General features: G+C 44.8%; 2 protein-coding genes across 2 annotated transcripts in view; both read right to left on the reverse strand.

Annotated features, from left to right (window-relative positions):
* The window catches only part of Drc1 (dynein regulatory complex subunit 1), a 40274-nt gene extending 30101 nt beyond the window's left edge, over positions 1-10173 (reverse strand). The window contains exon 1 of the mRNA XM_031356900.1: positions 9950-10173. Within this exon, the coding sequence (XP_031212760.1) occupies positions 9950-10104 (155 nt within the window). The 5' untranslated portion in view covers positions 10105-10173. The remainder of the gene's footprint in view (positions 1-9949) is intronic.
* Positions 10174-17565: 7392 nt separating this feature from the next.
* The window catches only part of Selenoi (selenoprotein I), a 39252-nt gene continuing 30103 nt past the window's right edge, over positions 17566-26714 (reverse strand). Inside the window, exons 8-10 of the mRNA XM_031355865.1 lie at positions 26091-26271; positions 25053-25238; positions 17566-23629 (exon numbers count right to left, since the gene is read on the reverse strand). Of these exons, the coding sequence (XP_031211725.1) occupies positions 23531-23629; positions 25053-25238; positions 26091-26271 (466 nt within the window). The 3' untranslated portion in view covers positions 17566-23530. The remainder of the gene's footprint in view (positions 23630-25052; positions 25239-26090; positions 26272-26714) is intronic.

Raw genomic sequence — 26714 nt, forward strand, 5'->3', positions numbered from 1 at the left:
GTGTGTGTGTGTGTGTGTGTGTGTGTGTGTTGGAGGAGGGGGTATGTGCATATATAAGAGCAGAGGTAAGTGTAGGTACCCATGGAGTCCAGAAGAGGGCATGAATCCCCTGGAGCTGGAGTTACAGGCACCCAAAGAAGATGCTGGGGGCCAAACTGTGGTCCTAGCAAGAGCAGTACGCATGCACTCTTAGCCAGGAGCCATCTCTGCAGCGCAGCAGCTTACTTAAGTGATTTAGACAACAGCAATAGAATGTGCTGCTTAGTAGCCCAGAAAAGGACAATTCAAACAATGCGGAGAGCCGAGCATGGAGGCTCAGGACTGAAATCCCAGCACCCTACAGACCATGGCAAGAGGATCTCAAGTTTAAGGCCAGTCAGCCTTAGCTACATAGTGAGGCCCTGTTTCTAAAAGAAAGAAAATTCTCAAAAGGCCAGTTGAGGTAGATACTGTGGCCTGCACTTTCCCTGCTACCAGGCAATCAACAGAAGGGAGGGAGAGTGGGGACAAAGGAAGAGGGAAGGGAAGGGCTTTGGAGTATGCTGTCAGCAGAGGCAGAGAGAGAGAGAGAGTCCCCTTTGCAGGTCTTAATCTCAGTAATATGTTCTGAAATGTAGGCTAGTGCACACCTGTAATCCCAGTATTTGGAAGGTAGAGAGAGGCAGAAGGATCAGGAGTTTAAGGCCAACCTGAGCTATCAGGAGTTTAAGGCTAACCTGAGCTATATAGTAAGTTTGGGGCCAGCCTGGGCTGTTGAAACTGTAACGCAAAACACACAACTAAACAACAAATTCAGGAATCAAGTATTGAGACAGTGGAAAGACAGGAGAATTTACGGCCCTGAGAAGGAAAGGGAATGCCAGGAGTCTGGCTTAAGCCTCTAGCCTGCTGAGAACAAAGAACGGCCCCCAATAATGAACAGCATTTGTTTAAGGCCTTTCTCCTTTACCAGGTACAAACCTACAGTTTCCTGGGTTTGAACTGCATCTGAAACCCCACATACAGTACAAAGAGCCACCCTGAAGTGCAGCCCTCATGGCCCCTGGTTTTACTTCAGGTTACAGCCCACCCACAGCATCTCAGGAGATACTCTGTATTGTCTCACGTGTCAGAGAGAGAGAAGGGGAAGGGGTCCTAGCAGCCCTAGGCTTAATCTGAGAGCCACCAAAATGGCAAATATGCTACTGCTTAAGGGAAACTCACCTTGAGATGCCTACACTCAGCTCTCACATGGATCTTACCTTCTCCCCAAGGTTCTCTCTTCATCTTAACCCTTGTGATTAAAATGTATACTAAAAACTTTTAAAAGATCAATTGTGCCGGGCAGTGGTGGCACATGCCTTTAATCCCAACACTTGGGAGGCAGAGGCAGGCAGATTTCTGAGTTCAAGGCCAGCCTGGTCTACAGAGTGAGTTCCAGGACAGTCAGGGCTACACAGAGAAACCCTGTCTTGAAAATTAAGAAGAAGAAAAGAAGAAGAAGAAGAAGAAGAAGAAGAAGAAGAAGAAGAAGAAGAAGAAGAAGAAGAAGAAGAAGAAGAAGAAGAGGAAGAAGAAGAAGAAGGAGGAGGAGGAGAAGAAGAAGATCAATTGTTTTTAGTGTATGTGCATCTGTGTGTGTGTGGGGGTGCATATGAACTCAGGGTGTCCTTGGAGGGAAGAAGTATCAAATCTCCCAACGGTACACTCATAGCTGGTTGAGAGCCATCCATAGGTGCTGAGAGTTGAATTCTGGTCCAACTTCAAGGGCAATCTAAGCTCTTAACCACTGAGTTATCTCTCCAACCCTTAAAAATCTTTTAGAATAATACAACTTCTCTAAAATTACATTGTAGAGCTGGAGAGGTAGCTGGGCAGTCAACAGTACTTGTTACTCTTCCAGAGGACCTGGGTTAGATTCCTAGCTCCCACGTGGCAGCTCACAACCACCTCATCCAATCCAGTCCCAGAGGATTCCATGAGCCCCAAGAGAATCTGATATGCACCTGGTGTACATACACATACGAAGCCAGAACACTCGTAAAATAATTAAATGACTTTTTATTCCTTCATTGACATGCTACAATGAGCATGTGGAGTCACAGCTTGGAGGAGTCAGGCCCCGGGGGCTGAGCTCAGTGGGCAGGCATGATGAAAGGCGCCTTTATCCAATGAGCCCTCTTACCAGCCCTAAGATTTTTTTTTTTAAACATTTATTTATTTTATGTATATGAATACACTGTTGCTGTCTTCAGACACACCAGAAGAGGGCATTGGACCTCATTACAAATGGTTGTGAGCCACCATGTCGTTGCTGGGAATTGAACTCAGGACCTCTGGAAGAGCAGTCAGTGTTCTCAACCGCTGAGCCATCTCTCCAGCCCCCTAAAATCTTTTGAAATATCAATTCCAACTCATACTAGCTCCTTCTGTAATTCTCTCCTGCCTCTGGTTTTACCTGAGTCTGGGTCCATAAAAGAAAAAGGGAGATTCTGTTCTAGGCTGCCTCTGAACCAGAGTGGGGCTGTGTCTGCGAGCCTGCGTCCCTGCATGCCTGCGTCCCTGCATGCCTGCGAGCCCTACTGACAATGTTACAAACACACGAAAGAAGAGGCCTAAGAAAAGGGATTCCGTTTCTGAGGACCTCTTCATTTGTTTTACTTTTGTTACCGTGTAGCATTTACAAACGGCACTAAGCTGCGCTTAGGGCCTGGAGAGATAGCTTGGCTCTTAAGAGTCCTGAGTCCTGCAGATTATTATCCATTTTTACAACGTCCTGTTCCAGACCTTCAAAAGTCACCCAAACCTGCCATTTGGGAAGACAACTCATGGATGAGCATCCTTAAATCAAGGAACTATAACCAAGCCAGGCAGCAGTGAGGAGGACCATCATCAATGTCAGGCTTCACCTCAGAGCAGGGGTTATCTCCTAGGAAGCAGAGAGCTTTGCTCAAGCCATATGGACTTCTTCCAGCTAAACGGCAATAAGACCCTGCTGGGAACAGGAGGCATAGGCCTCCTTACCCTTAGTCCACTGGAGCTGCTAGCTACCCAGCATCTCCGCTTCCTTACTAGCAATGTGTGGAAGGATGCTCCATCCCTTATCCGCTCGTCGTCAGAGATGCACCCGACAGTAACAGATAATGCCAGGATGTCTCCAAGGACAAACTGGCCATTGAGTCATGGGTCACATGGGGAAAGAGAGGGTTTTTTAAAGCCACTAACCTGTCAGATTTGTAAGTACTCTTAGAACTGACAGCAACCTGAGCTCTCCCACCCAGTCAGTGCTGAGCCTGGCTCCTCCATGGCTTTTCTTCTGATTAAAACTCCTGCCTCAGCCAAGTTTTGTTATCCCAGCACTTAGGAGGCTGAATTGGGAGGATTACTGTGAGTTCCAGGTCAGCCTGGGCTACAGAGTGTGTGACCTTGTGTCAACAATGACAGAAACTAACAGACCCACAACTTTTGCCTAAACAAACATTTGTTCTCACTTTTTTTTTTTTTTTTATTATTTCCATCAACCGTAAAACATGTGGGGCAGCCTCGGATGAGGTTTACAGCCTTCAGAACGAAAACTGATAATAAACCTGGGGTCTCTGGACTTCCCAGTGTGGTCATACTGGTTAAGCCTCTCTTCTCTGTCTCTTACCATTAATTGCTCTGTCTTTAATTGACATACTGGGCCTGGTGGCCAGAGCCTAGCAGGTTGGAGCTCCCAGTGACAGGTCTGTGCCCTAAAGCTGCAGGAACAATAATTCATATGTTGATGAGAAAGTAAGACAGAGAAGCATAAGTTCAAAGTCAGTGAGGGTTACATAGAGTGTGCCAGGCTGTCTACCTCCTAGGCTACACAGTGAAGGGAGGGAGAGAGGGAAGGAGAGGAGAGGAGAGACAGAAAGTTCTGGAATTCTCTAAGGAAACAGCAAGCAATCAGCTTGCCACCCACACACAGCTAACTTCTAAGAGGCCTGCCTCATTCCCAAGGCCTAAGTGGTCATACGGGCTCCTAAGTAGCTTTAGGGAAAAAGCTGCCAGGATTCCAGGATTCATCAGGAAACAAGGAGACCCTTCAGTGGCCTCAGCTCCACCCGCTGTGCTCAGAGTCTGCCACAGCCCAGTTTTGGAGATAAGAGAGCAGACAGCCCCCCCTCTGAATTCCCAGCCTTACCCAATGATCCCCCACCCCCACCCCTGGGCTGTGTCTTCTCATTCAGTTTCCTGATCTGAACTTACCCTTCGCTCCTCTGTCCCCTTCTACTAAGACACTGCCAGGCTAAGGTAGCTGTATTCTCACCCTCACCTCAAACTTCCTGCCTTGGCTGTCAGTAGGTTAATTAATAACCAAGCCTGTCCAAATACTCGCAGCTATTCCATGGAACAGAGATGAGGGTTCAAAAAGGAAAGTGACTTGGGTCAAAATCTGCTACAAATTCCCACCCGGTTTCAATTTCAATCCCTTTGCTGCTTTAATGAATCTTCTTTTTTCCCTCATCCTGGGCACTGTGCAAGCCAATATAGCGGCCACAACTACACATGTCTAATAGGCCCTTGAAATGAGATGCGACCAGACTAATGCAAGCTAGGAGTTTAAAGCACACACTGCAGGGCTGGAGAGATGGCTCAGTAGCTGAGAACGCTTGTTCTTGCAAAGGACCTGGGTTCAGGTCTCTGCATCTACATGCCTCCCAATAATTCACAACTCTAGTTCCAGGGATTTGATGCCCTCTTCTGATCTCCTCGGGCATAAGGCACATACATGGTGCACATGCATTCATTCAGGCAAAGTCAGCATACACGTTAAGATAAAATAAATAAACCTAAAAACAAAACAAAACCACCCTCTAGGGGCTGGGAAAACCGAAATGTGCAGACTGAGTTCAAACTTCCAGCCTACAGCATCCACACAGAAGCCGGATAGGGCAGGACTCTGTTTTATGATTCTGGGTTTCCTTGTGACGGGGTCTCCTTATGTAGCTCAGGGTGGCCTGGAACTCTTGACCCATCTGCTTCAGCTTCCTAAGTATTAGTGGTACTGGCATGTTCCACGACACCTGGCTCATTTTCTTCATTCAGAACGTTTGTAGGCACTTCTCTTTGTTCTTGGTATTCTGAACTTTTGCAGTGATGTACTTTGAAATGGACCCTCCACCCCGCTTCTTCCCTGTAAAGGTAACTTTTATTCACCTGATGTAATTGTCATCTTAGAGGCTTGCTGCTCTTTCTGAACTCTGGTTGGCTGGTTCAACTCAACTGTTCTGCCTCAAACTCCTCTCCAAGCTGACTGATTCGATCTGGCCTCTCACAGCTTCTCACCGAATTGCTCTGCTTGGCCTCAAACTAACTCTGGCAACTCATTCTAATCTTCTGACTTCTTATTCTCTGGTTTCAGCTGCCTCTGTTGACCTGCACTGAACTACATGAACTCACAACAAATCCACCTCCACTGTCCTGCACTCACTGCACTGACTCTTAACTGCCTGACTCTCTATCCCTGCACTGCTTTTAAGTAGTTTCTCTTTCCTGTGCTGTTCCTTTGAGAGTTGGGCATATCCATTTTCTGACTCATTCTGTCAAATCTTTCTCTGACTCACCACTTTGTCTGCCCCTCAGTTAGACATCATTTTCAAACACAGCTTTCAAACATGATTCTTTCTACAAAACTAATTTTACCCTAAAGATGTGTATTAAGGGTGTGTCTGTATTCCAGCCAGAGGGATTAAAGATGTGTGGTGTGTCTGCATTCCAGCTGCATCACACAGACCTAGGTCTTTGGATGAGATCCCTTGCCAGAGCAGCTGTGTTGCTGGATTAAAATTCCTCTACACTTCCTCCCCCCTTCCTTCCTTCCTTCCTTCCTTCCTTCCTTCCCTCCTTCTTCTTTTTTCTTCTTTTCCCCCTTCCTCCACTCTCACCTCTACTCCCCTCCTTCCTCTTGTGCTGGGAATTGGCACATGAAAGATCACTGAAACACACTCCTCCCCTTTACCTGGAGTAGGCCCATTTCATCCATTGTGCTGAACAGTTATTATTATTATTATTATTATTAATTACTATTATTATTACTATATTATTATATTTTATGTGAACAGGTATTTTGCCTGCATGTAAGTCTGAGTACCATGTGCCTGCCTAGTGCCCACAGAAGCTAGAAGAGGACATTAGATCCCCTGGAACTGGAGTCAGAGACAATTGTAAACTGGTATGGGGTTTCATTATGCTGCCCTGGCTGGCCTGGAACCCCCTATTTTGGCCAGCTGGCCTCAAAATCAGATATGTCGGCCTTCGTCTGCCTCCCAAGAGCTAGGGTTATAGGAATATGCCACCACACCTGGTGACACCTACCTATTTTAAAAATATTATTTATCTATTCATTTGTCGTGTGTGTGTGTGTGTGTGTGTGTGTGTGTGTGTGTGTGTGTGTGTGTGTGTATACTCTAACCATGGCACATAAGAGGTCACACTGTCTTCTGCTCAAATAGCCAATCAGAAGCATCCATCAAATTCAACTTCAAATTTTGTCCTGAGTCTATCTGCTTCTCTCTAGATCATTGCCACAGGGTCTAAGCCAATCCCATGCCTCACCAGAACCAGAGTAGCTGTCACCTTTCTGCCCGGGTCTCCTCAGTCACACCTGCAGCCCCTTCACACCATTCCCCTTCACACCATTCCCCAAACAGTGAGCTGAGTCATTTGAAGATGAAAGTGACACCCTACCCATCAGGAAAGTGGCCTTAATTTTATTTAGACATTATCACATACTGTTATCACACCCAATAAATGTCCCTCCACCCCAACCCCGACAAGACAGGGTTTCTCTGTGTAGCCCTGGCCATCCAGGAACTCTCTCTGTAGACTAAGCTGGCCTCAAACTCAGAGATCCTCCTGCCTCTGCCTCCAAGTGCTAGGAATAAAGGTGCGCACCATCACACCTGACAATAAATGCCTTAATATAACCCAGCTCAGTGCCTCCTAACGAAGCTGATTCTTTCTCAAGCTCCGAACCACCCTTTCTAGCTGCCTGGCTTTAGGGCCCACACCCATTAGTCTCCTCTCCCCTTGCTGTCCTTGTCATAGATCCTAGTTAGAGGGACACTTGTCCTCTCTCCCTCATTAGAATATAAACTTCCTGCACATCACTGAATTCCTAGTCTCCTTGGGTTTTGTGTTGTTGTTACTGTTGTTTTAAAGATTCATTTTATTATTACAGGTATGTGCACTGTAGCTGTCTTCAGACACACCAGAAGAGGGCATCCGATCTCACTACAGATGGTTGTGAGCCACCATGTGGTTGCTGAGATTTTATCTCAGGACCTTTGGAAGAGCAGTCAGTGCTCTTAACCAATGAGCCACCTCCCTACCCTACAGTCTCCTTGCAAAAGGGCACAGTAACAACTAAGACTGTTGCCATGCACACTTTGTGTGACGGCGGTATTTGAGGCGTAAACTTTAAGAAAAATCAGTCTCCTGCCTCCGCATTGTCACCTGGCACCCCAAACTCAGAGGTAGCCCAGATATGTCCTCGTACTTGTGTGCTAGTGGCCCACCAAGATATCATTTCTTAACAGCTGGAAAAAGAAAATTAGGACATTGCTCTCTGACCTTCACCAGTGTTCCAATGTCCTAGTCAAACCCTGGCTTGGAATGTTAAGCTATTCTAACTAATTGCCTCCAGCATTGTGGGTAGGGCACTGGAGCTCACAGAATGAGAGACTTATCCCAGGACAAGGTCAAGTAAAATCCTCATTCTCAGTCACATACTACAGCTGAACCACTCCTAGGAGTTAACAAGAGACTGTCTCTACTTCCCCAAAAGATTAGCATAGTGAATGTTTTACCTAGGATGGGCGGGACCTTAATCGGAGAGTGTGTGTGTGTGTGTGTGTGTGTGTGTGTGAGAGAGAGAGAGAGAGAGAGAGAGAGAGAGAGAGAGAGAGAGAGAGACTGTCTGCAACACTGAGCATTCTAGATTCAGCAGTCTGCATTCAGCATTAGGACTTGTACTCAGACTAGAACCAGAACTTTGGTGGACTAGGACTTTTAAGATTCATGCAGTCCGTAGGCCCCCCCCCCCCCGGCCCAGAGTGCTTGGGCCCGGGGGGGGGGGGGTGCAGCACCAGTCGAGATTCAAGAGATTGAACATTGAAGATTCGAGCATTTAACACTGAAGATTCGAGATTCGAGCCTCTACCCTCCTGCCCGGTCCATCGGAGCCCGGGAGTGCTGTACCAGTCCAGAGGAGATGGCTGATGTTTTAGACCTAGTGTGTTTTAGGTGGTCTCAGATGTACCTTGACTACTGAGCTGCCAGATTTTTCATTTCTCTTTTGTAATGATTGTAAAAGCCTCATGTCATTTTTAGGAAATATATTCAGATAGAACACTTCTTGTGTAGTGTCTATTTGTCAAAGCCGAATCCCGTGCACACCTGGCCAGAACCCATCGTCCCGCGGAACAAGGGACCCCGTAAGAAACCCCAGTCCGTGGCAGACTGTGATCCACAGACAGACTTGGAGATGGATAAATGTGGCATCATTTGGAGCCAAGCAGAAGGACGGACAAGAGTCCAGTTCATCTGTTAGTCAAACACAGCAGCAGCAGCAGCCAAACTTACCAAGGGTGCTTCCACTTGCCCTGTTCCTGAACCAACCCCAGTTTGCATCCCAGAACCTTCTAACTAGAGAGGTGGCAGGACTAAGAACACGGAACACAGCGGCAAATGCATAGCTCAACGATGCTCCTGGCCCTTCTCCAAGGGGAATGAGGCCATCACGGAACTGTTAGGGAAGGCAATACCCAGATCTGAGTTACCATGATACCTAGGGATGCTAACCATGATCATGACCTTGCCCAACTAGGATAGAGGCACAGAGACCCGACCCCCAGCTTCTGCTTCTGCTGGGTCCGTAGACCACCAAAAGTAAAAATGGAATGAACGACTTAGAAGCTGAAGAGCTGTCACATGAAGTCTAGTGACCAGTGAATAAGAGCTCTCGTGTAGAAGCCAAATAGATGTCCCTTGCCTGGGAGCATGGTGAGGTGCAAGTGTGATGGCCCCCTCACACCGCCTCTTAACTCACAGGTCTGGCACTTGCAGTACCTGGTTGGAAGCTAGACAATAATCATCAGTGTCTACACGCACGAGCAAACAGCTGCTACTTGCCTTGGGCCCAGTGAGTGTGGCCACTAAGTAAAATGAAGGCTTTTACTCTTATTTTATTTTTATTTTGAGGTGTTAAAGACTTCCTATCTAGACCAGGCTAGCCTTGACCTCAAAGAGATCTGCCTGCCTCTGCCTCTCGAGTACTGGGATTAAAGTCATAAACCTCTAAACCTGGCTTTATTTTATTTTTACCTTTTTAAAAGGTGATTTATTTATTTATTATATGTAAGCACACTGTGGTGCTCTTCAGACACCCCAGAAGAGGGCATCAGATCTCATTACAGATGGGTGTGAGCTACCATGTGGTTGCTGGGATTTGAACTCAGGACCTTTGGAAGGGCAGTCAGTACTCTTAACCGCTGAGCCATCTCTCCGGCCCCTTATTATTCAATTTTAAGATGCATCAAGGTGTTCACCTCTGCGTGGAAAACACAATCACATATGCTCACTGGCTGTGGTAACTGTCCTGGTCTTTGTTATAAGGTATTCTCAGACTGGGGATAACTGACTCTTTCACAGATCACGGTCAGCAAACTATAGCCTCTGGACTAAATCTGACCTATAACCTTTTTATTTTTATTTTTAAATATTGGGACACGGTCCCATTATGTAGCCCTAGCTGTCCCGAAACTCACTGCTTGAATGTTCTAAAAGAAAAGTTTTCCTGCTCACACCCAGGGCACGCACGCACACACACACACACACACACACACACACCTCACCTCTCCTCAGAGCTCCCACCCAGCCGGGGCCCAGCTCCCCGCAGGGCACTCTGGGATCCCCCATCGCACCACCCGACCACCCAGCTCACCGCCTTCGGGCTTCCTGGCGGGCCGCGATGCGCAGGCGCCGGGCCTGGATCCGCTCTTGCGGGTTATCCGAATGCACCGAGGGTCCGAGAATCGGGGTGGCTAAGTGTTCGTCCCCATTCTGCTCTAGCACCCCAATAGTTCCTGACGGATTCATGGCGGCGACCTCCCACCCAAGGGGAGCGCCTCCTGGAACAGCAGCCCGGTTGCTAGGAACAAGCCGTTGCCAAGGGAAAGCAGTCACGTGACCCATCGTTGTCTAGCTGTTGCCTGCCGCTCCAGCCCCGCTTCTCTGCTGGGCACTAAGAGTTGTATATTTGTATCCCAAATGTGGACTTTATTCCCCTTCCTGAAGTTGGTTTGGAAGGTTGACCTGACCCCATGAAGGCTTGAATGTTCTAGAAGAAAAGCTGGAACAAGCCGCACCTCATCTCTTTCTGACTCAAATGCCCAATTCATCATCCACTTACCAAATGAATTTTTTTTTTTTTTTTTTGGTTTTTGGTTTTTCGAGACAGGGTTTCTCTGTGTAGCCCTGGCTGTCCTGGAACTCACTCTGTAGACCAGGCTGGCCTCGAACTCAGAAATCTGCCTGCCTCTGTCTCCCAAGTGCTGGGATTAAAGGTGTGCGCCACCACCGCCTCCAAATGAATATTCTTAAAAGGCACTTTCCTCCAAATAACTGAGTACCTGCAACATGAAAAGCATTGTACTATAGCCGAAGACAGCGGCGTCCTTTCCTCAAGCAGAGTGGGAGACCACCTCGGCCCATTGCAGTTTTGGAAGTGTGAACCCAAACACACTCATCAACTGTAGCCACGACTTACCAAAAAAGAGGGGGGTGCAGGAGAATGGTTTGGGGGAAAGGAACCCAGGACACCACCTCTCTCTCAAAGCAGCAGTCCGCAAGGGGGGAAAAACACATTATTCCTTAGGCACCCTGTGTCCCTTGTCAACAAAAATAATGTTCTGGGCCCAGAGCGAAGGCTCAGCAGTTAATGTTTATGGCCAAAGAGAGTGACCACCTGAGTTCAATCCTTTAGGCCCACACTATAGAAAAAAAACAGTTCTGACAAGCTGTCCTCTGACCTTCATACACCGAAGTGCTACATCAGCACACGAAATCATAGGTGTAAAAAGTTGTTTTGGTTTTTTTGTTTTGTTTTGTTTTGTTTTTAATGTTCTCGTTAAGAATTAAAACCATGCCAGGCAGTGGTGGCGCACGCCTTTAATCCCAGCACTTGGGAGGCAGAGGCAGGCGGATTTCTGAGTTGGAGTCCAGCCTGGTCTACAGAGTGAGTTCCAGGACAGCCAGGGCTACACAGAGAAACCCTGTCTCAGAAAAACTAACAAAGAATTAAAACCATGTCTGTGGGCTTGTGGTACGGCTCAATGGTAAAGGGTTCGCCTACACAAGCAGGGAGTGCCGTGGACACACAAAACAAAACACCACTCCTGTAATCCCAAAACTCAGGAATGTGTTCTAGGTCATCCTGGGCTGCAGAATGAGGCTCTATCTCTAAACTAAATTAATTAAAATAAGAAATGCAAAGCCGTACACCAAAATAAATAATGATAATGATAATAATAATAATCCTTTTACACAGACATGCAGACATGGTGGTTCCCAATCAGCCCTTCGGGAGGCTGAGATAGGAAGACTGTAAAGTCCCAGGTCAGCCTGGACTTCAAGATACTATCCCTAAAGCAAAGCATTTGAGAGTTTTATTTTTGTAGCATTGAAGACTGAACCTAGGGACTCACACGTGCTAGATATTCCTTGGCTTAGTGCTGATGAAGGGATTTTATGGTTCAGGCAAGTTGCAATGCAAGAATGAATTTGCTGTGTAAAACCTAATCCTCCACAATAGGAAAGTCCAGAAGACACACCCTTCATGAATCCTATAAGATGCAAGATGGTGAGCGGGCCACCAACACACTGGAAGAGCTTTGTTGTCTTTGCTTATGCCAGATCTTAGGGTTGGAGATGTTGCCACTCAACTCCATGAATTAAGGGCAATGGGATTCATTGGGCGCTGAGGTAGCAGGGACCAGTAGCAGCACTGAATCACCAGAAGCAAGCTGACTGTAGGTATATGGACAGCGTAGACAAAACAATGTTCATAATGATGTAACTCATAATGGTCAGCTCAGGCAAGATGGATTTTATAGCAGCATGATGAATACAGAACTTTGGTACTGGCTAATCCTGGTGTTTCCAGGCCTGAAGCAGATAAGGAGCCTGCTGCATTTGTTTGATTTGTATCAGCAAAAATAATTCTCAAACAAATGGAAGAAAGACTATATAGGACTCTGGCAAAAGGTGGTCTCGGACAGTAAATCTATTTCCAGACTTGGGCCAGTTTGCAGACCCAGAACCCCTTGAATGAAGGGGTGGCCAGGTTCCCTTGAGGAAGGACCTTAATAAGACCCCGAAAAGTTCTGCTGTTAGGCTTTCTCCAGTTCTTCCTAAAAGGGGCCTAAAGCCTTTTACAAGGGTAATGTACACTGGGGGAAAGAGAATAATCGATTTCCCAGGAGCTATTGAATACTGGTTCTTAATTGATGCTGATCCTGGGAAATTCCAAGAAACATTGTTGCCTGCCAGTTAAAGTAGGGGCTTATGGAGGTCAGGTAACTGATAGGGTTTGAGCTGATGTCTGACTCACAGTAGGTCCAGCAGGTCCCCAGACACATCCTGTGGTTATTTCCCCAGTTCCAGAATGTATAATTGGGATAGATATACTTAGAAATAGGCAGAATTCTCACATTGGTTCCCTGGCCTATGGAGTGGGGGGGCTATTATGGTTGGAAAGGCTAAATGGAAGCCCTTAGAGTTGCCTGTGCCAAAGAAAATAGTGAATCTCCAGGCAGTGGTGGTACACGCCTTTAATCCCAGCACTTGGGAGGCAGAGGCGGGCAGATTTCTGAGTTCGAGGCCAGCCTGGTCTACAGAGTGAGTTCCAGGACAGCCAGGACTACAAAGAGAAACTCTGTCTCAAAAAAACCAAATTAAAAAAAAAAGTGAATCAAAACCAGTACCATATTCCTGGAGGAACTGCAGAAATTACTGCCACCATCAAGGACTTGAAAGATGAAGAAGTGGTGGTTCCTACCACATCTCCCTTTAACTCTCCCATGTAGCTAGCACAGAAGACAGATGGATCATGGAAAATGACAGTTGACTATTGAAAATTCAGTCAGGTAGTGACTCCAATTGCAGCTGCTGTACCAGATGTGTCATCCTTACTTGAGAAAATTAACATATCTACTAACTAGTACATGGTATGCAGCTATTGATCTAGCAAATTCCTTTTTCTCAATACCTGTCCATAAAGTGTGAGTTCCAGGATAGCCAGGGCTACACAGAGAAACCCTGTCTTGAAAAACAAAAACAAAACAAAACAAAAGACCACCAGAAACAATTTGCTTTTGGTTGGCAAGGCCACCAATATACCTTTACAGTTTTTCCTCAAGGATATATTAACTCTCTTGCCCTGTGTCATAACTTAGAAGGGATCTTCTTGATTGTTTGTCTCTTCCACAAAATATCACTCTGGTACACTACATTGATGACACTATGCTGATTCATTGGTAACACATAAGCATATCAGAAGATGGGAAATAAATCCAACCAAAATTCAAAGACCTTTTACCTCGGTGAAATTCTCAGGAGTCCAATGGTATGGGGACATGCAGAGATATCCCTTCTAAGGCAAAGGATAAGAAACACATTTAGTGGGCCTATTTGGATTCTGGAGACAGCACATTCCTCACTTGGGTGTGCTACTCAGGCCCATTTACCAAGTGACTCAGAAAGCTGCTAACTTTGTGTGGGGCCTAGAACAGGAGAAGGCTATTCAACAGGTCCAGGCTGCTCTACCACTTGGACCATATGATCCTGCAGACGTGATGGTACCTTGAGGCGTCAGTGGCAGATAGAGATACTGTTTGGAGCCTCTGCCAGGCCCCTATAGATGAATCACAGAAGAGACCTTTGGGATTTTGAAGAAAGGCTCTACCACCATCTGCAGACTATTCTCCCTTTGAAAAACAGTTCCTAGCCTGCTACTGGGCCTTAGTGGAAACTGAACATTTGACAATGAGCCACCAAGTTACCATGTGACTTGAACTGCCTGTCATGAGCTGTGTGTTATTAGACCCTCCAAGTCAGAAAGTAGGATGTGCACAGCAGCATTCTATTATCAAATGGAAGTTGTATATATTCACTCAGGCCCAAGCAGGTCCTGAAGGCACAAGCAAGTTACATGAGGAAGTTGCCCAAATGCTACTCCTGTTACAATGCCATCTGCTGCCAAGCATCCAACTATAGCCTCATGGAGTGTTTCCTATGATTGGTTGATGGAGGAAGAAAAGACTAGGACCAAGTTTGCTGACGGTTTGGTACATTATGCAGGCACCACCCAGAACTGGACAGCTGCAGCATTATAGCCCCTTTCTGGAACAACCCTGAAAGACACTGTTAAAGGGGGATCTTCATAGTGGGCAGAACTTAAGGCAGTGCACATGGACTACAGTTTGTTTGGAAGAAGAAATGGCCAGATGTAAGATTGTTCACTGACTCATGGGCTATAGCCAATAGATGGGCTAGATGGTCAGGGACCTGGAAAGATGACAATTGGAAAATTGGTGAGAAAGACATCTAGGGAAAAAGTATGCGGATAGATTTCTCCAAACGGGCAACGAAAGTGAAGGTATTTGTGCTCCATGAAATCACTCATCAAAAAGTGACTTCAGTTGAGAGGTTCAGTAATCAATTAGATAGGATGTTCTGTTCTGCGGAGAGTCAACTTCCCTCCACCCCTCGCCATTCCTGAGAGTGCCCAATGGGCACATGGACAAAGGGGCCATAGTGGCAGAGATAGAGACTATGCATGAGTTCAACAACATGGACTTCCACTCACCAAGGCTGACCTGGCTACAGCTGCTGCTGAATGCCACATCTGCCAACAGCAGAGACAAACAGCACCATTCCCCAGGGTGACCAGCCAGCAGCCTGACTGGCAGGTTGACTACATTGGACCACTTTCCTTGTGGAAAGGGACATTGCCACCTACTCTAAATTTACAATGTGCATGTAGTTAAATGAGGGAATAGTTAGGTTAGGCATTATTATGACCTGGTTATTTGGACACGAGATATAATTTGGGTCATGTTGACAGGGGTGGATTAAATAAACGTTTGGGATTAAGAAATGGAGGGCACACCTATGACCCAGATCTTGAGGCTGGAAGACTCAAGCTTTTGATCCAGATCTTGAGGCAGACCTCTAATCTGAGTCACATCTTCTGCTGGAAGCCTATCTAAGGATATGAAGAAGCAAGCTTCGCCCTCTGCCTGCTTGCCTTTGACTAGCAAGTCCATTCTTTGACTGGCACTGGAGCCTATGTCTTCAGGATTCCAACTTATACAGAAGACCAGCTGAGACACCCAGCCTTGTGGGACTGAGCGACTACTAGATTCTTGGATTTTCCATTCACAGCCAGCCATTGTTGGATTAGTTGGACTGCAGCCTGTAAGTCATTCCAATAAATTCTATATATGTGTGTGTGTTTATATATATTTATATATATAGAGAAAAATATCTATACCTCTATACACAGTATATATAGAGAAAACAGACTCATGATTCATTCCATAGTGTGATATAGGCAGGTCTGGCTAGCCTGGTAAAGGTGGGCCTTGAACTCCAAGCAATTCTCCTGTCTACGTCCCCCAGCTCCGGGATTATAGGTCTGCAACACCACACCCAGCTGCTTAGCTTATTTGCGCGTGGGGGATGGGGTGGGTAAGTGGGAACTATACATTGGCCATATTTTACAAGTCACAATTCTGCATCTATATGTACATACTAAGTCACCTTACCTGGAGTCTGGGGATGTCAGAAAAAACATCACACCCTTAGAAAATTCTTGGTTTATTTGTATTTCCCAATTTGCCTTTTTTCAAATTTTTTTTAAAATTTTTTATTTATATGCTTCTGCTCACTGATCAACCCCTCCCCCTTCTCCCCTGAGCAGGTGGGAGGCCTCCTTGGTAACCCCCACACACCTTGGCACTTCAAGTCTCTGCAAAGCTAGGCTGGACCTAGGCCTCTCCGCTCATACGTAGCAGATGTGCAATTTGTGTAAATTTTACCAATTAGATTTCCAGAAGGGAATCTTTATCCAATTTTAATACTTTTTTTTTTTAAGAGAAAAAAAAACTTTAGTATCATCTTTAAAGTATGAAGACAGCTCAGGGGATAAAGGTGCTTGCTTGCCACCAAGCCTGGCCACTTGAGTTCCATCCATGGGACTCCCATAGCAGAAAACAAACAAAACCCATAGATTGTCCTGCCACCAACCCACGGGAAGTGGCACACCCCTGCTGCCAATAAACGGATCTTTAACATTTAAGTGTGAGGAAAGGAACTGAGGAGCTGGAGGAGCCAGGAGCCATATCAGAGCTTGGACAACAGCCAAAAGGTTTGCTTTTAAAGCCTGAACTAGTGGGAATGTAGATGAGCTGGTAGAGAGCTTGCCTGGCATACACCAAATCCAAAATTCAATCCCAGCACAGAATTAAACTGGCTATGGTGGTACATGCCTATGACCTTAGCACCCAGGAAGTAAGGCAGGAGGGTTGAAAGTTCAGTCCTCTTCAGCTACAAAGTATTTGAGGCCAGCCTGGGCTACATGAGACCATCTTTAAAAAGTTAATAAAGGGGCTGGAGAGATGGCTCAGTGGTTAAGAGCACTGACTGCTCTTCCAGAGGTCCTGAGTTCAATTCCCAGCAACTACATGGTGGCTCACAACCATCTGTGATGGAATCTGATGCTCTCTTCTGATGTGTCTGAAGAGAGCAATGGTGTACCCATATACTTTAAAATAAATAAATCTTTAAAAATAAAGTTAATAAAGATTGTACAATGATTAGGAAAAAGCAAGTTTGTGGTTATTATTTCTACACTTTCTGGTACTGAAAAGGTCATACCCAGGATGGTCTTTGAAAGCAAGCTGATCATTTTTTTCTTTTTTAAAAAGAATTATCTATTTATTCCATGTATGTGACTACACTGTCGTTGTCTTCAGACACACTAGGAGAGGGCATTGGATCCCATTACAGATGACATGAGCCACCATGGTGAGCCACCATGTTGTTGCAGGGAACTGAACTCAGGACCTCTGGAAGAGTAGTCAGTGCTCTTAACTGCTGAGCCATCTCTCCAGCCCAAGCTGATCTTTTTATATCCAACATGCAATTACCAGAGCAACAACCCCCCTTTTAGGGCTAGTAATGTAGTTCAGCTGGATCCCCCGAATATCCTAAACCAGGTCTGATGGAACACCAGTAACGGCAGGAGGACTACGGAGATCAGAAATTAAAGGTCACTTCGGAGCCTATGGAACCAAGTAGCACTCTTATCTAAAAAAGAGAGAGAGAAAAAAAAAGACAGAAACAAATCACAAAACCGAACCAAATGAAACCTGTACTACTGTGCTTTGTAACGTGTGACTGAGTGTGCATCACGCAGCCTCTGCTTCCTGCTCCAGTGCCTTCCCCTTTGCTTCTACCAAGGATAAAAAAAAGACCACTTGAAAACAATTAAAAGGATTTAAAAATTATTTATTTTTTATTACAATAAATATTTATCAATAAAGAATTAAACAATTGAAAACTAAAACCTACTGCTCTAACCTTTGGAGTCCATAGCAGCAGACACGAACATAAATCCAGTTGTAAGGTCAAGGTTTCTAGAATCCCGTGACAAGAAACAGGTCTTGATTATATAGACTAACGACGGGGAAACAGCAACACAGATAAGGCAAAACCCACATTCAAACTACCCAGAATATTCTACGTTACCTCTAGTCACAAGACTTGCAACACTCCAGTAAATGAAGCAAGCACGAAGCTCTGCGTCATCAAGATTAGTATCTCCCAGACGGAGCCCACAGGCACACTGCTCCCAAGGCTGCCTCCTAGCCAAGAGGGCCTGGCTGACCCAGAAACCAAAGATAATAGCCAGCATTCTTGAAACCAGTCTTTCTGGCTCACAGTTCCCTGGTGTAAGGGAAGTGGAAGGTGATCTACTTCGAGGGCTTTCTCAGGACTGAGATGACCTGGAGGGGAAAGGTTAGGGCTCTAGGTGGGGAAGTGGCTTTATATGTGGGCCATGGGTACACCAAGTCCACACAAAGCAACAGGCTAGAGAGGGTTGCTACCTGGCTGATAATCAAGAGTAAACTCCATTAGATACCATATCATATATACATAGAGAACAGGTGTACATAGCAAACGTGTAAATATACAGAGCACATGGAAGCAGAGTAAATGAATTCTACATTAACACTGCAAGTCCTATGCAGGCCAACTACAACTAAAAGAACCTGAAAGGGGAGAGATTTTATATCTTCTTTTTCTTCATCTCTGGTATCCTTTTCATTCTTTGTTGCAAACATACCCCACCTGCTCCAGTGGTAGTTTTTACATATCTGGGAAGAAATTATACTCTTGTTTCAGAAGACTACAGAAAGTCTACCCATAAAGGCACCAAGTTAAACCCCCAGCCACACAGTCCCTGTTGCCTGTTCTTAGCATAGAATATGAAACCTCACTCACAAAAGCAGTTTTCTTCAGTTACTATCCAATGCACCATTGGGCAGGAAGGCAAAAGACACATGGATTCCTGCATACCTTGGTCATTATTGCCCAAAAGGGTTTTTTGTTTGTTTGTTTGTTTGTTTGTTTTCGAGACAGGGTTCTCTGTATAGCCATGGCTGTCCTGGAACTCACTCTGTAGACCAGGCTGGCCTCAAACTCAGAAATCCGCCTGCCTCTGCCTCCCAAGTGCTGGGATTAAAGGTGTGCGCCACTACCACCCGGCGCATTTTTTTTTTTTAACTGAAATTCTGAGTTCAATGCTGAATTCTGTTTTCTCGGGACATTCTGAATGAGCTAATCTTATACATAACTGGGTCTTTGTCTCTGGGATGGCTGCTCGGATGAGGATATCCAATGATAGCATAGACAATAGAGTTGGCAAGCAGCTCTGATGCTCACTGCTGCTGAGTATCAGTAATCTTGTCAACAGGCTCGTGATGCAGCCTGTTGACAAGTGAGCGCGGGCCACCCCACAACCTGCCTGCTTACCAGGAACAGCTCTTACCAGGCGAGAACTCAGGGAGGATTATTTCTGTTTACAAAAAACCCAATCCAACTCCTACTCTGTTACAAGTTTTAAATAGAAACTGTTTAAAAGATCTTGGTCAACACGACAGAAAAGACCCACAGTGCTTGGCCATTCCCTGGCCTTACCACACTCTCTCTGATCTCCGTTTTCATGCCGCTGGAAGGGCACGGGTTCTTGGTCCAATTCTAGACTCTCAAAGGCCATGGTCCAACTGCCATAAGAGCAGCTGGACTGACTTCATCCAGCTCTCTAAGAGTGGTTTTCTGAAAGGGAAGACAATGACCTAAAAGCCCAGAACAACCTTTCTGTTCCACCCAAAGGTATTTTCCTAGAGACAAGCCCTTGTCAAATATTCTAAAATCCTTGTGTAGCGCTTTCTTTCCATCCGGGGAACCCAGCCTTCCTCACTGAATGAACAAACCTTGCTCAGGCTGCTTGTGGGAGGGCTGCAAATGTCAAAATTCCTTCTGCTACCCTAAATGTGAGCTCAACATATATCTATAAAAAGAACATATCCCTGCTTAAAAGACAGACAGAGTACTGTAACCAGCTGGCACACTCTCTCTCCAGCAAAGAACACTATTACCATGCAGGTTAGAGAGTAAGTTACACGCAGTTTGAAACACTGGAAATTAATCAGCCAGCACGTCCAATTCCCACGCTCATCACAGACACTTCTCTCTCTCTCTCTGATAAAGTTAGACCACCATGATTCATCACATACCCTGCCTGCTGTGATGTCAGCAATTGTAGACAATTTAGAAACAAAAACAAACAAAACATCTAATATGTAGTTTTGCAAATTTTGCAGTGATTAATTAATACCACTTCACTGTTAGGACTGTTGCTTTAAATGCAAAGTGATTCAGTGTGGCATGCTAGGTTAACATTCTTTCTGGAAGGCAGGCGTAGGGCAGAGAACTATAATAAGATCACTCACCCACAGTGAGTGTTCAAGATCCGGCATGTTGCCTTAAAATGACATTTCATTGGACAAAGGAAATTCTGGTCTGACGTCACAGAGTTCCTAAAGAGGGCTTGATCAAATCCAGAAATAAGTCATGATAACAGCATTCTGAACACAAGCATCTCCACAACTAACTCCATCTCTGCCTCTGTTTCTTGCTAATTTGGAGACCCAGAGTCAAAGCTGCGGACCTCAGGTTTGACCTTCTCTAGCATTGTTCCCAGTCCTTCACCAGCCAAGAGATTTAAGGCATTCACCACATGAATGTGGCAACATTTGGTTGCAACCACACCAGGATGCAGCGAGCTGTTTCTGTCCTAGGTGCTGGCCAGTGACAGGAAGAGTTACAAGAAGGTTTCAAGTTACATTTTAAAGGGAGAAAGTGGTCCTGGACTTATTAATGACCTGCTCATTCTCTAGGTCATGGAGTTGAGTAAGCTTCAGCAAGCAAGGTGCCTTCCACACCCCTCTGACTAACTACAACACACTCCCTTAATGTACTTAGCACGTGCTAAATCCAAATGTGAACCTCTCTTCCAACGCCTCGGGAGCGAGCAAACGGCAGATTAGTAGTGCTGTTGTAATACTCTAAACCATGCTCAACATTTTCTTTTCAAAACTGGAATTATTAGTATTTCAATCATAATAATTGAAATGCCAAGAAAGAATGGTCATATTTTTACTTCAAAGTCACTCTATTGCTCTGAAACCTATAAACTCTATTAGTATTTTTGAAGCAGAAGACAATGATTATAGCAAATTTTAAACAGTGGGCTGCAATAAGATTATAAATATCATCCAAAGACCAGGTGGCAGCCTCTATCCAAGTATTGTTAATGTTTTTGTATCCCACACCCTCTCAAATACAGGGAGACTATTTTCTTACAAGCTTGAAAGGGCTTTTCCATAACCTGAAAAGAAACTTCTGACAGTGTCTGTAAGGTGGGTGGGCCCAGCAGCACAGCAATGCAAATGCCCGGCCTGGGCAAGGCCCTCTAGTCCTCAAGAACAGAAGGCATGCGTGTATGCTCCCAACCACCTCTACGCTGCTCCCCAAAGGGCAGCTGTGTCACCTGGGGGAAGCTGTGGGGTAAACTCACCCAGATAGTGTGATAAGCTTGCAGTACCTTTTACACTTGGGAAAGTATACGGGAGGGGGCATGAGAGAGATACACAGAGCTAGCCCCTGATAATCTGTGCCTGCTGGACCGTTAGCTACAACATATGGGCATCTCGAGATGCACCACCAAGATGGAGGGCCTGAGCAAGCTGGGAGGGATCCATGAGTCCACAGGATTCTGAGACACTATGCGCTCGCTTCTGCTTCCCCTTGCCAGCAGTGTCCTCTGCCATTCAACAGAGACAACAGAACTAACTAGAAACACAGTTCTTTACTATCACAGAGGCATGTTTAAAAAAACAAGCAAACAAAAGGCACAAAACATTTTCTTTCAAATCCACTTGATGCAATAAAGAGAACACACATTTTGAGAAAAAGAAAAAAGAAAAAAAAAAAACAAAAGAGCCCCAAAATTATCGGACATGATTCTTCAGTCTACTATACAAGGTGAAGAAAGCCTGTGGTCCAGATTCATTATTTTATAAATATTTATCAGTTATTTTCCTTTATACAAATGAATATTCTTGTGTACAAGGTAAAGAAAACAGTAGAATGATTAGCCAAACATCTTCTAACAAACTCTGGCGGAGCCCGAGGTGCACAGAATAGTCACCTCCAGAGAACTGGCTCCTTCATGATGGCAATGTATCAATGAACACAGAATCACTATTCATTTCCACATCAACTTCTCACCAATTTTTGCTTTCATTTTTCATCTCAGAGAATGTCCCCAAATACATGTAAGCTTTACAAACAATTAAAACTGAGCCCAGAACTGTACGTTAGCTCCTGGACTCATTTTCAACAGCCTGGATGACAATGATTAGAATTTTAAAATGTTTACGTGACATACCAATGGTTTTGTTTTTGTTTTTGTTTTTTTTACAAAGCAGCAGACAGGTATTCAACAAAGGAATGAGCTACAACATTTAAGGATGGTCACATTCATAGATAAATAACAGTTATGAATTTAATTACATATTAACACAGTGGTGCCTGTCTTATCCAAGTGCAACCTGTCCAAAAAAAAGGGTTTAAGACACACTCTTCATTTAAGCACAAACCTCATTCAGTGGAAGATAAAATTAGCAAGTAAATTTCACCACCACCAAACTAAACAAAGGCAAAGTCCAAAGGAAACAAAAATCTCCACATTCATAAAGAGGTATGATTTATAAAATAACCACAATACAGCAAAAGGGATTTTTTTAAGTTGTCAGTAAACCTCGAAAATTATTTTGAGTCATATTAAGGGAAGTAAATACTTAGTAAGGCATATATATCAAAAGTTTTCTTCTAATAGGGAGGTGGGCAAGTTAGGGGAAAGAGACTATCTCTCTGCTTTATCCTGTGTGAGAATAAAAGCCACAGCAGCTAACCCCCAGGAGACAAGGAAAGCAAGAAAAACTGGACAGACAGTGCCAGGGTGCTAACTGGTCAACGAGGAGTTCTGAGACTCCTAACTCCAGTTTAAATTTCCTCTCACAAGGTATTTTATCTATATCCTCACATGGAAGTCCCACAACATTAGGACTGCCACATGTATTCTTCAAATCATCACAGCTCACAGGCACCCAATCCTAGCAATGCACTGCTGATCTGATAGAGGAACAGCCACAATTAGACAATGAGCTATGCCACACAGCCCGTTATAATTTTAACTCATTCCCTACTAAGTAACAGCAGAGCACTTCACTCTAAAAGAAAATTAGACCATTTATTGGGATTTAGCTATAATAAGAGCCAGGACAGCAGACCACCTCCACAGCAGGTGTGAAAGGCAGTTCGCTGGAAAGCAACCAGGATTTGGCAACTGTACCCTGTTCTGGAGTCACTGGTATCTCTGGCTGAAGAGACTTTTTTGATGCTTTTCTATATTACACTTGGGTTGTCTATTATTCCCACAGGTAAAGACGTACCATAAAGTATCAAATATTAAGACATGCTATGGCTGTCTGAATGCTATTAGTGTTCCTGAATCAATCTGGGGACCTTAAACATAAAAGTAAATCATCTTCAACTCCATGTGAGTCAAAACGTCATGGACTCATGAACATTTAGCTGGTTTAATGTATACTGTGCTTAACCAAATGTCTCATGGTTCTATAAAAGAACAAAACAAAACAAAATAAAGTAAGCTGGGAGTTAGAAAGTCCACAGTTCCACGAGCTGAGATGACATTTCTTCTTGCTGTCCACATAGCACACACTGAGACCCCATGTCTGTCAAGCAGATCCGTTTAGTTCACTGGTGATGGATGAAGTATTTACACGCATCTATTTACAGTGCTTTCTCAAGGTTACAGGCCGATATTCTTTTCTTCCATTCCTAGTCAATCTGAGTTTGGTTTCCTCAATGAAAAAGGATAAATCTGAAAATGTCGGCTCAGCTGCTTCACCTATGGAAGACCAGAACACAAGACAGTGACAAACACGGACAGATTTTTCTGGGAACATGCTCAGAACTCACCTCTGCAGACACAGCAACTTACTGACACAGTAAAAACTGCCACAAACAAGAATGGCTCTGCAGGACCAAATTCTAGTCCTTCTGTGAGCCTTCCAGAGCAGACAAATAATACACTCAAAACTACTGAAAACTACAGGATTGCCTAACCTACACCACCCAGTACCGAAAACGAGTACCTTGGCAACTTAAGAGTCCTCCATCTAGCCTCTTAAACTCTGCTGGGCAATGCTTCCTAGCCTGGATGAAACCTGTGGATCTGAGGGCAACATTGGCTACTACATCCCTGGTAGGAGACAATTCTTTGGTACTTTTTATTTATATGTTAGTAGTTCGAGTCAAGATTTTGTGTGGTTTCTAGTTATAAGTAGCAAATGGCACAAAGATGGACAAAAAAGGTGCTCTTTCTGTTAGCATGTTTATTTTCCAGATTTCTTAAAATTTATTTTTTTTTTAATTTAACTATTTATGTCTATGGGCATTACCTGCATATAAGTCTGTTTACATGTGTTCAGTACCCATGGAGGCCAGAGGAGGGCATCTGATCCCCTGGAACTAGAGTTACAGGTGGCTGTGACCTTCATATGTGGGTGCTGGTAATCAAACCCAATGAAGAGCGATCAATGCTCTTAACCACTGGGCCATCTCCCCTGCTCCCCATTTTCTTTTTACATTTATTTACTTGGGGGAGGGGCATGTGTCTGCCATGACCTGGATGTGGAGGCCAGAGGCAGAAACTGGTTCTCTCCCTCCACCAGGAGATGCTGAAACTGAACTTGGTAGTCACAACTGGCAGCAAGTAGCCACGATACTAGCTCCACGAACGAGAACTTTATTATTATGTATTATTGTTGTGCATGTGTATGGTACATGTGTGCTATGTTATACATGTGGATGTGTAGAGATCAGAGGGCAAGTCTGTGAAGTTAGTTCTCTCCACCTTTATGTGCTTTCAGGGATCGACTTCTCACAGGATTAGGAACAGCCAGAGGAGTACTACAAGCCAATGTTACTTGTTTCCCCAAATTAACTTAGTAAGCAATAAATATGTCCTAGGATCAAAGAAGCAGAGAAACAGAAACTAATGGGATTATCAGGTCCCACAGAACGAAAAGAACAACACAGTATTTTTTCAATTAAAAAAAAATCACTTATATAATGATTTAGAATAAGAACTAACTCCCCATAATCACTCACTTAAAAACCATCTGGTGCTATAATATAAGCACCATCACCTACAACTTGAGCATACCCTTCACATTTCCAGAGCTGCACTAAGCAACCCTCTTACAGCTTCCCACACCACAGCCTGTGTCCTTCTGTACTCCCAAGAGGCAGTTCTCTCCATCACTCACCACTTGTACTCCATAATGGATGTGAGCCATAGTGAAGGCGGCCGTAAGTGTGTAAAGGAGAACACTTTCAAGGCGGGAGGTGGCTGCACCTACAATCACTGTTGCCACAACCAAGAAGAGAGGAAGCAGCAACCAGTTCAAAGTCGGGCACCGTGTGCTGCTCATCTGGCAAACGATTAGCTGACACTTGGGAGAAGCAAGAAGAGGGGAGGAAAAGAGGGGTATTAACTAGCAAAGCATGTTTAAAGCTAGCCAGTTCCACATATAAAGAGTTTTCAAAAATGTATCAATTTTCAATAGTTCTCAACTGCTCTGGGCCCCTGGCCCCTGGCCCCACCCTTACAGCACAGCTCTTGGGGCCATATCAGAAGAGACTAGGACAATGTGGTAAGGGTGTCTGCTGGTTAATCTCCACTCTCAACTTGACTAGACTCTGGGTGTGTCAGCGGAGGAGCTCCCAGGTTTAAATGAAGAGGGAAGACCCACTCTGTAGTCCTGGACTGAACAAGAGAAGAAGTGAGCCGAGCAGTCCTCTTGCTGCTGCCTCATTGGAGATGGCATGTGACCAACCATGTGACCTGACACCACCCACTGTGGTCAGCAGTCTCCCTTCTTAAAGCAGAAGCCAAAAATGAACCGTTCCTTAAGCTGCTTCTGTAGATACTTTGCCATGAGATGAGAAAAGCCCCAACACAGAGGCCCCCGGGCTGCTTCTTCACATCACAGAAAGTCGTGACATAAAGAAGCAGCTTCCACTGCAGAGTCTACTCTACGTGAAGAGCCACTGCAGAGCAGCCCCCTGGGACTCCGCATGCCTCCTCATGACTAGGTTTCTTCATGGTACGGAAGAAGAAACACAACCTCCAAGCTCTGACCTCCAACCAGCAACAGACACCTTTCAAAGCTGCTTTGATTCTTTCTGTTTTGCTATTTTGGTTTTCTGAGAAAGGGTCTCATGTAGCCCAAGCTGGCCCTGAATTATAGGTGAAGTTATCATATCTGGCTTATATGATTTTTTTAAGAAAAAGAAAGTCTTACTGTGATATTGGCAAAAGCTGTTCCAACCATGAAGTAGAATATCCTAGGGTGTATTTCTAAAATATCTGAAGGTGACCAGAGGATCCACACTGTACACAGAGTAAAGAGCAAACACGGAGAGAAGAAAGGGACCATGGCTTCATAGACAGAATTATGCTTCAGAGTGTTGTTTTTATAGCTTCTGCAAAGTCAATACAGAACATTACGTATAAGACATATTGTGGAGAGCTTGGGGGCCACTTCTAGAAACTTGGCAGGAATTTGACATTGGGCGAGGACACAGAAGTAAGCTCAGGTGGGAATCTGACTTTGGGCTAAGACAGGGAAATAGACTCAAATATTTTGGTCATCCTAAGCCCCTAGAAACAGTGATCGTGGGACTTTGTTTACTGCCTTGTTTGTTCCTTAATCTAGAACTGACTATATTATTTGAATGTACTTAAAATGGTATAAAAACAGACTGGGAAAAAATTAACTCTCTTCAGCCTCAGAACTGGCTGGGGTCATGCTACAGTGTTGCCTAATCCTTGCTCCCTCCTTGAAGAACCTGTTGACTGACTAAGCTGGCTTGGTCTACACATGCCTAACACTTATCATCTACAGACTAGTTGGTTCCACATGTAT

The sequence above is a fragment of the Mastomys coucha genome, unplaced genomic scaffold (assembly GCF_008632895.1).
Source record: "Mastomys coucha isolate ucsf_1 unplaced genomic scaffold, UCSF_Mcou_1 pScaffold6, whole genome shotgun sequence".
Classification (NCBI taxonomy): domain Eukaryota; kingdom Metazoa; phylum Chordata; class Mammalia; order Rodentia; family Muridae; genus Mastomys; species Mastomys coucha.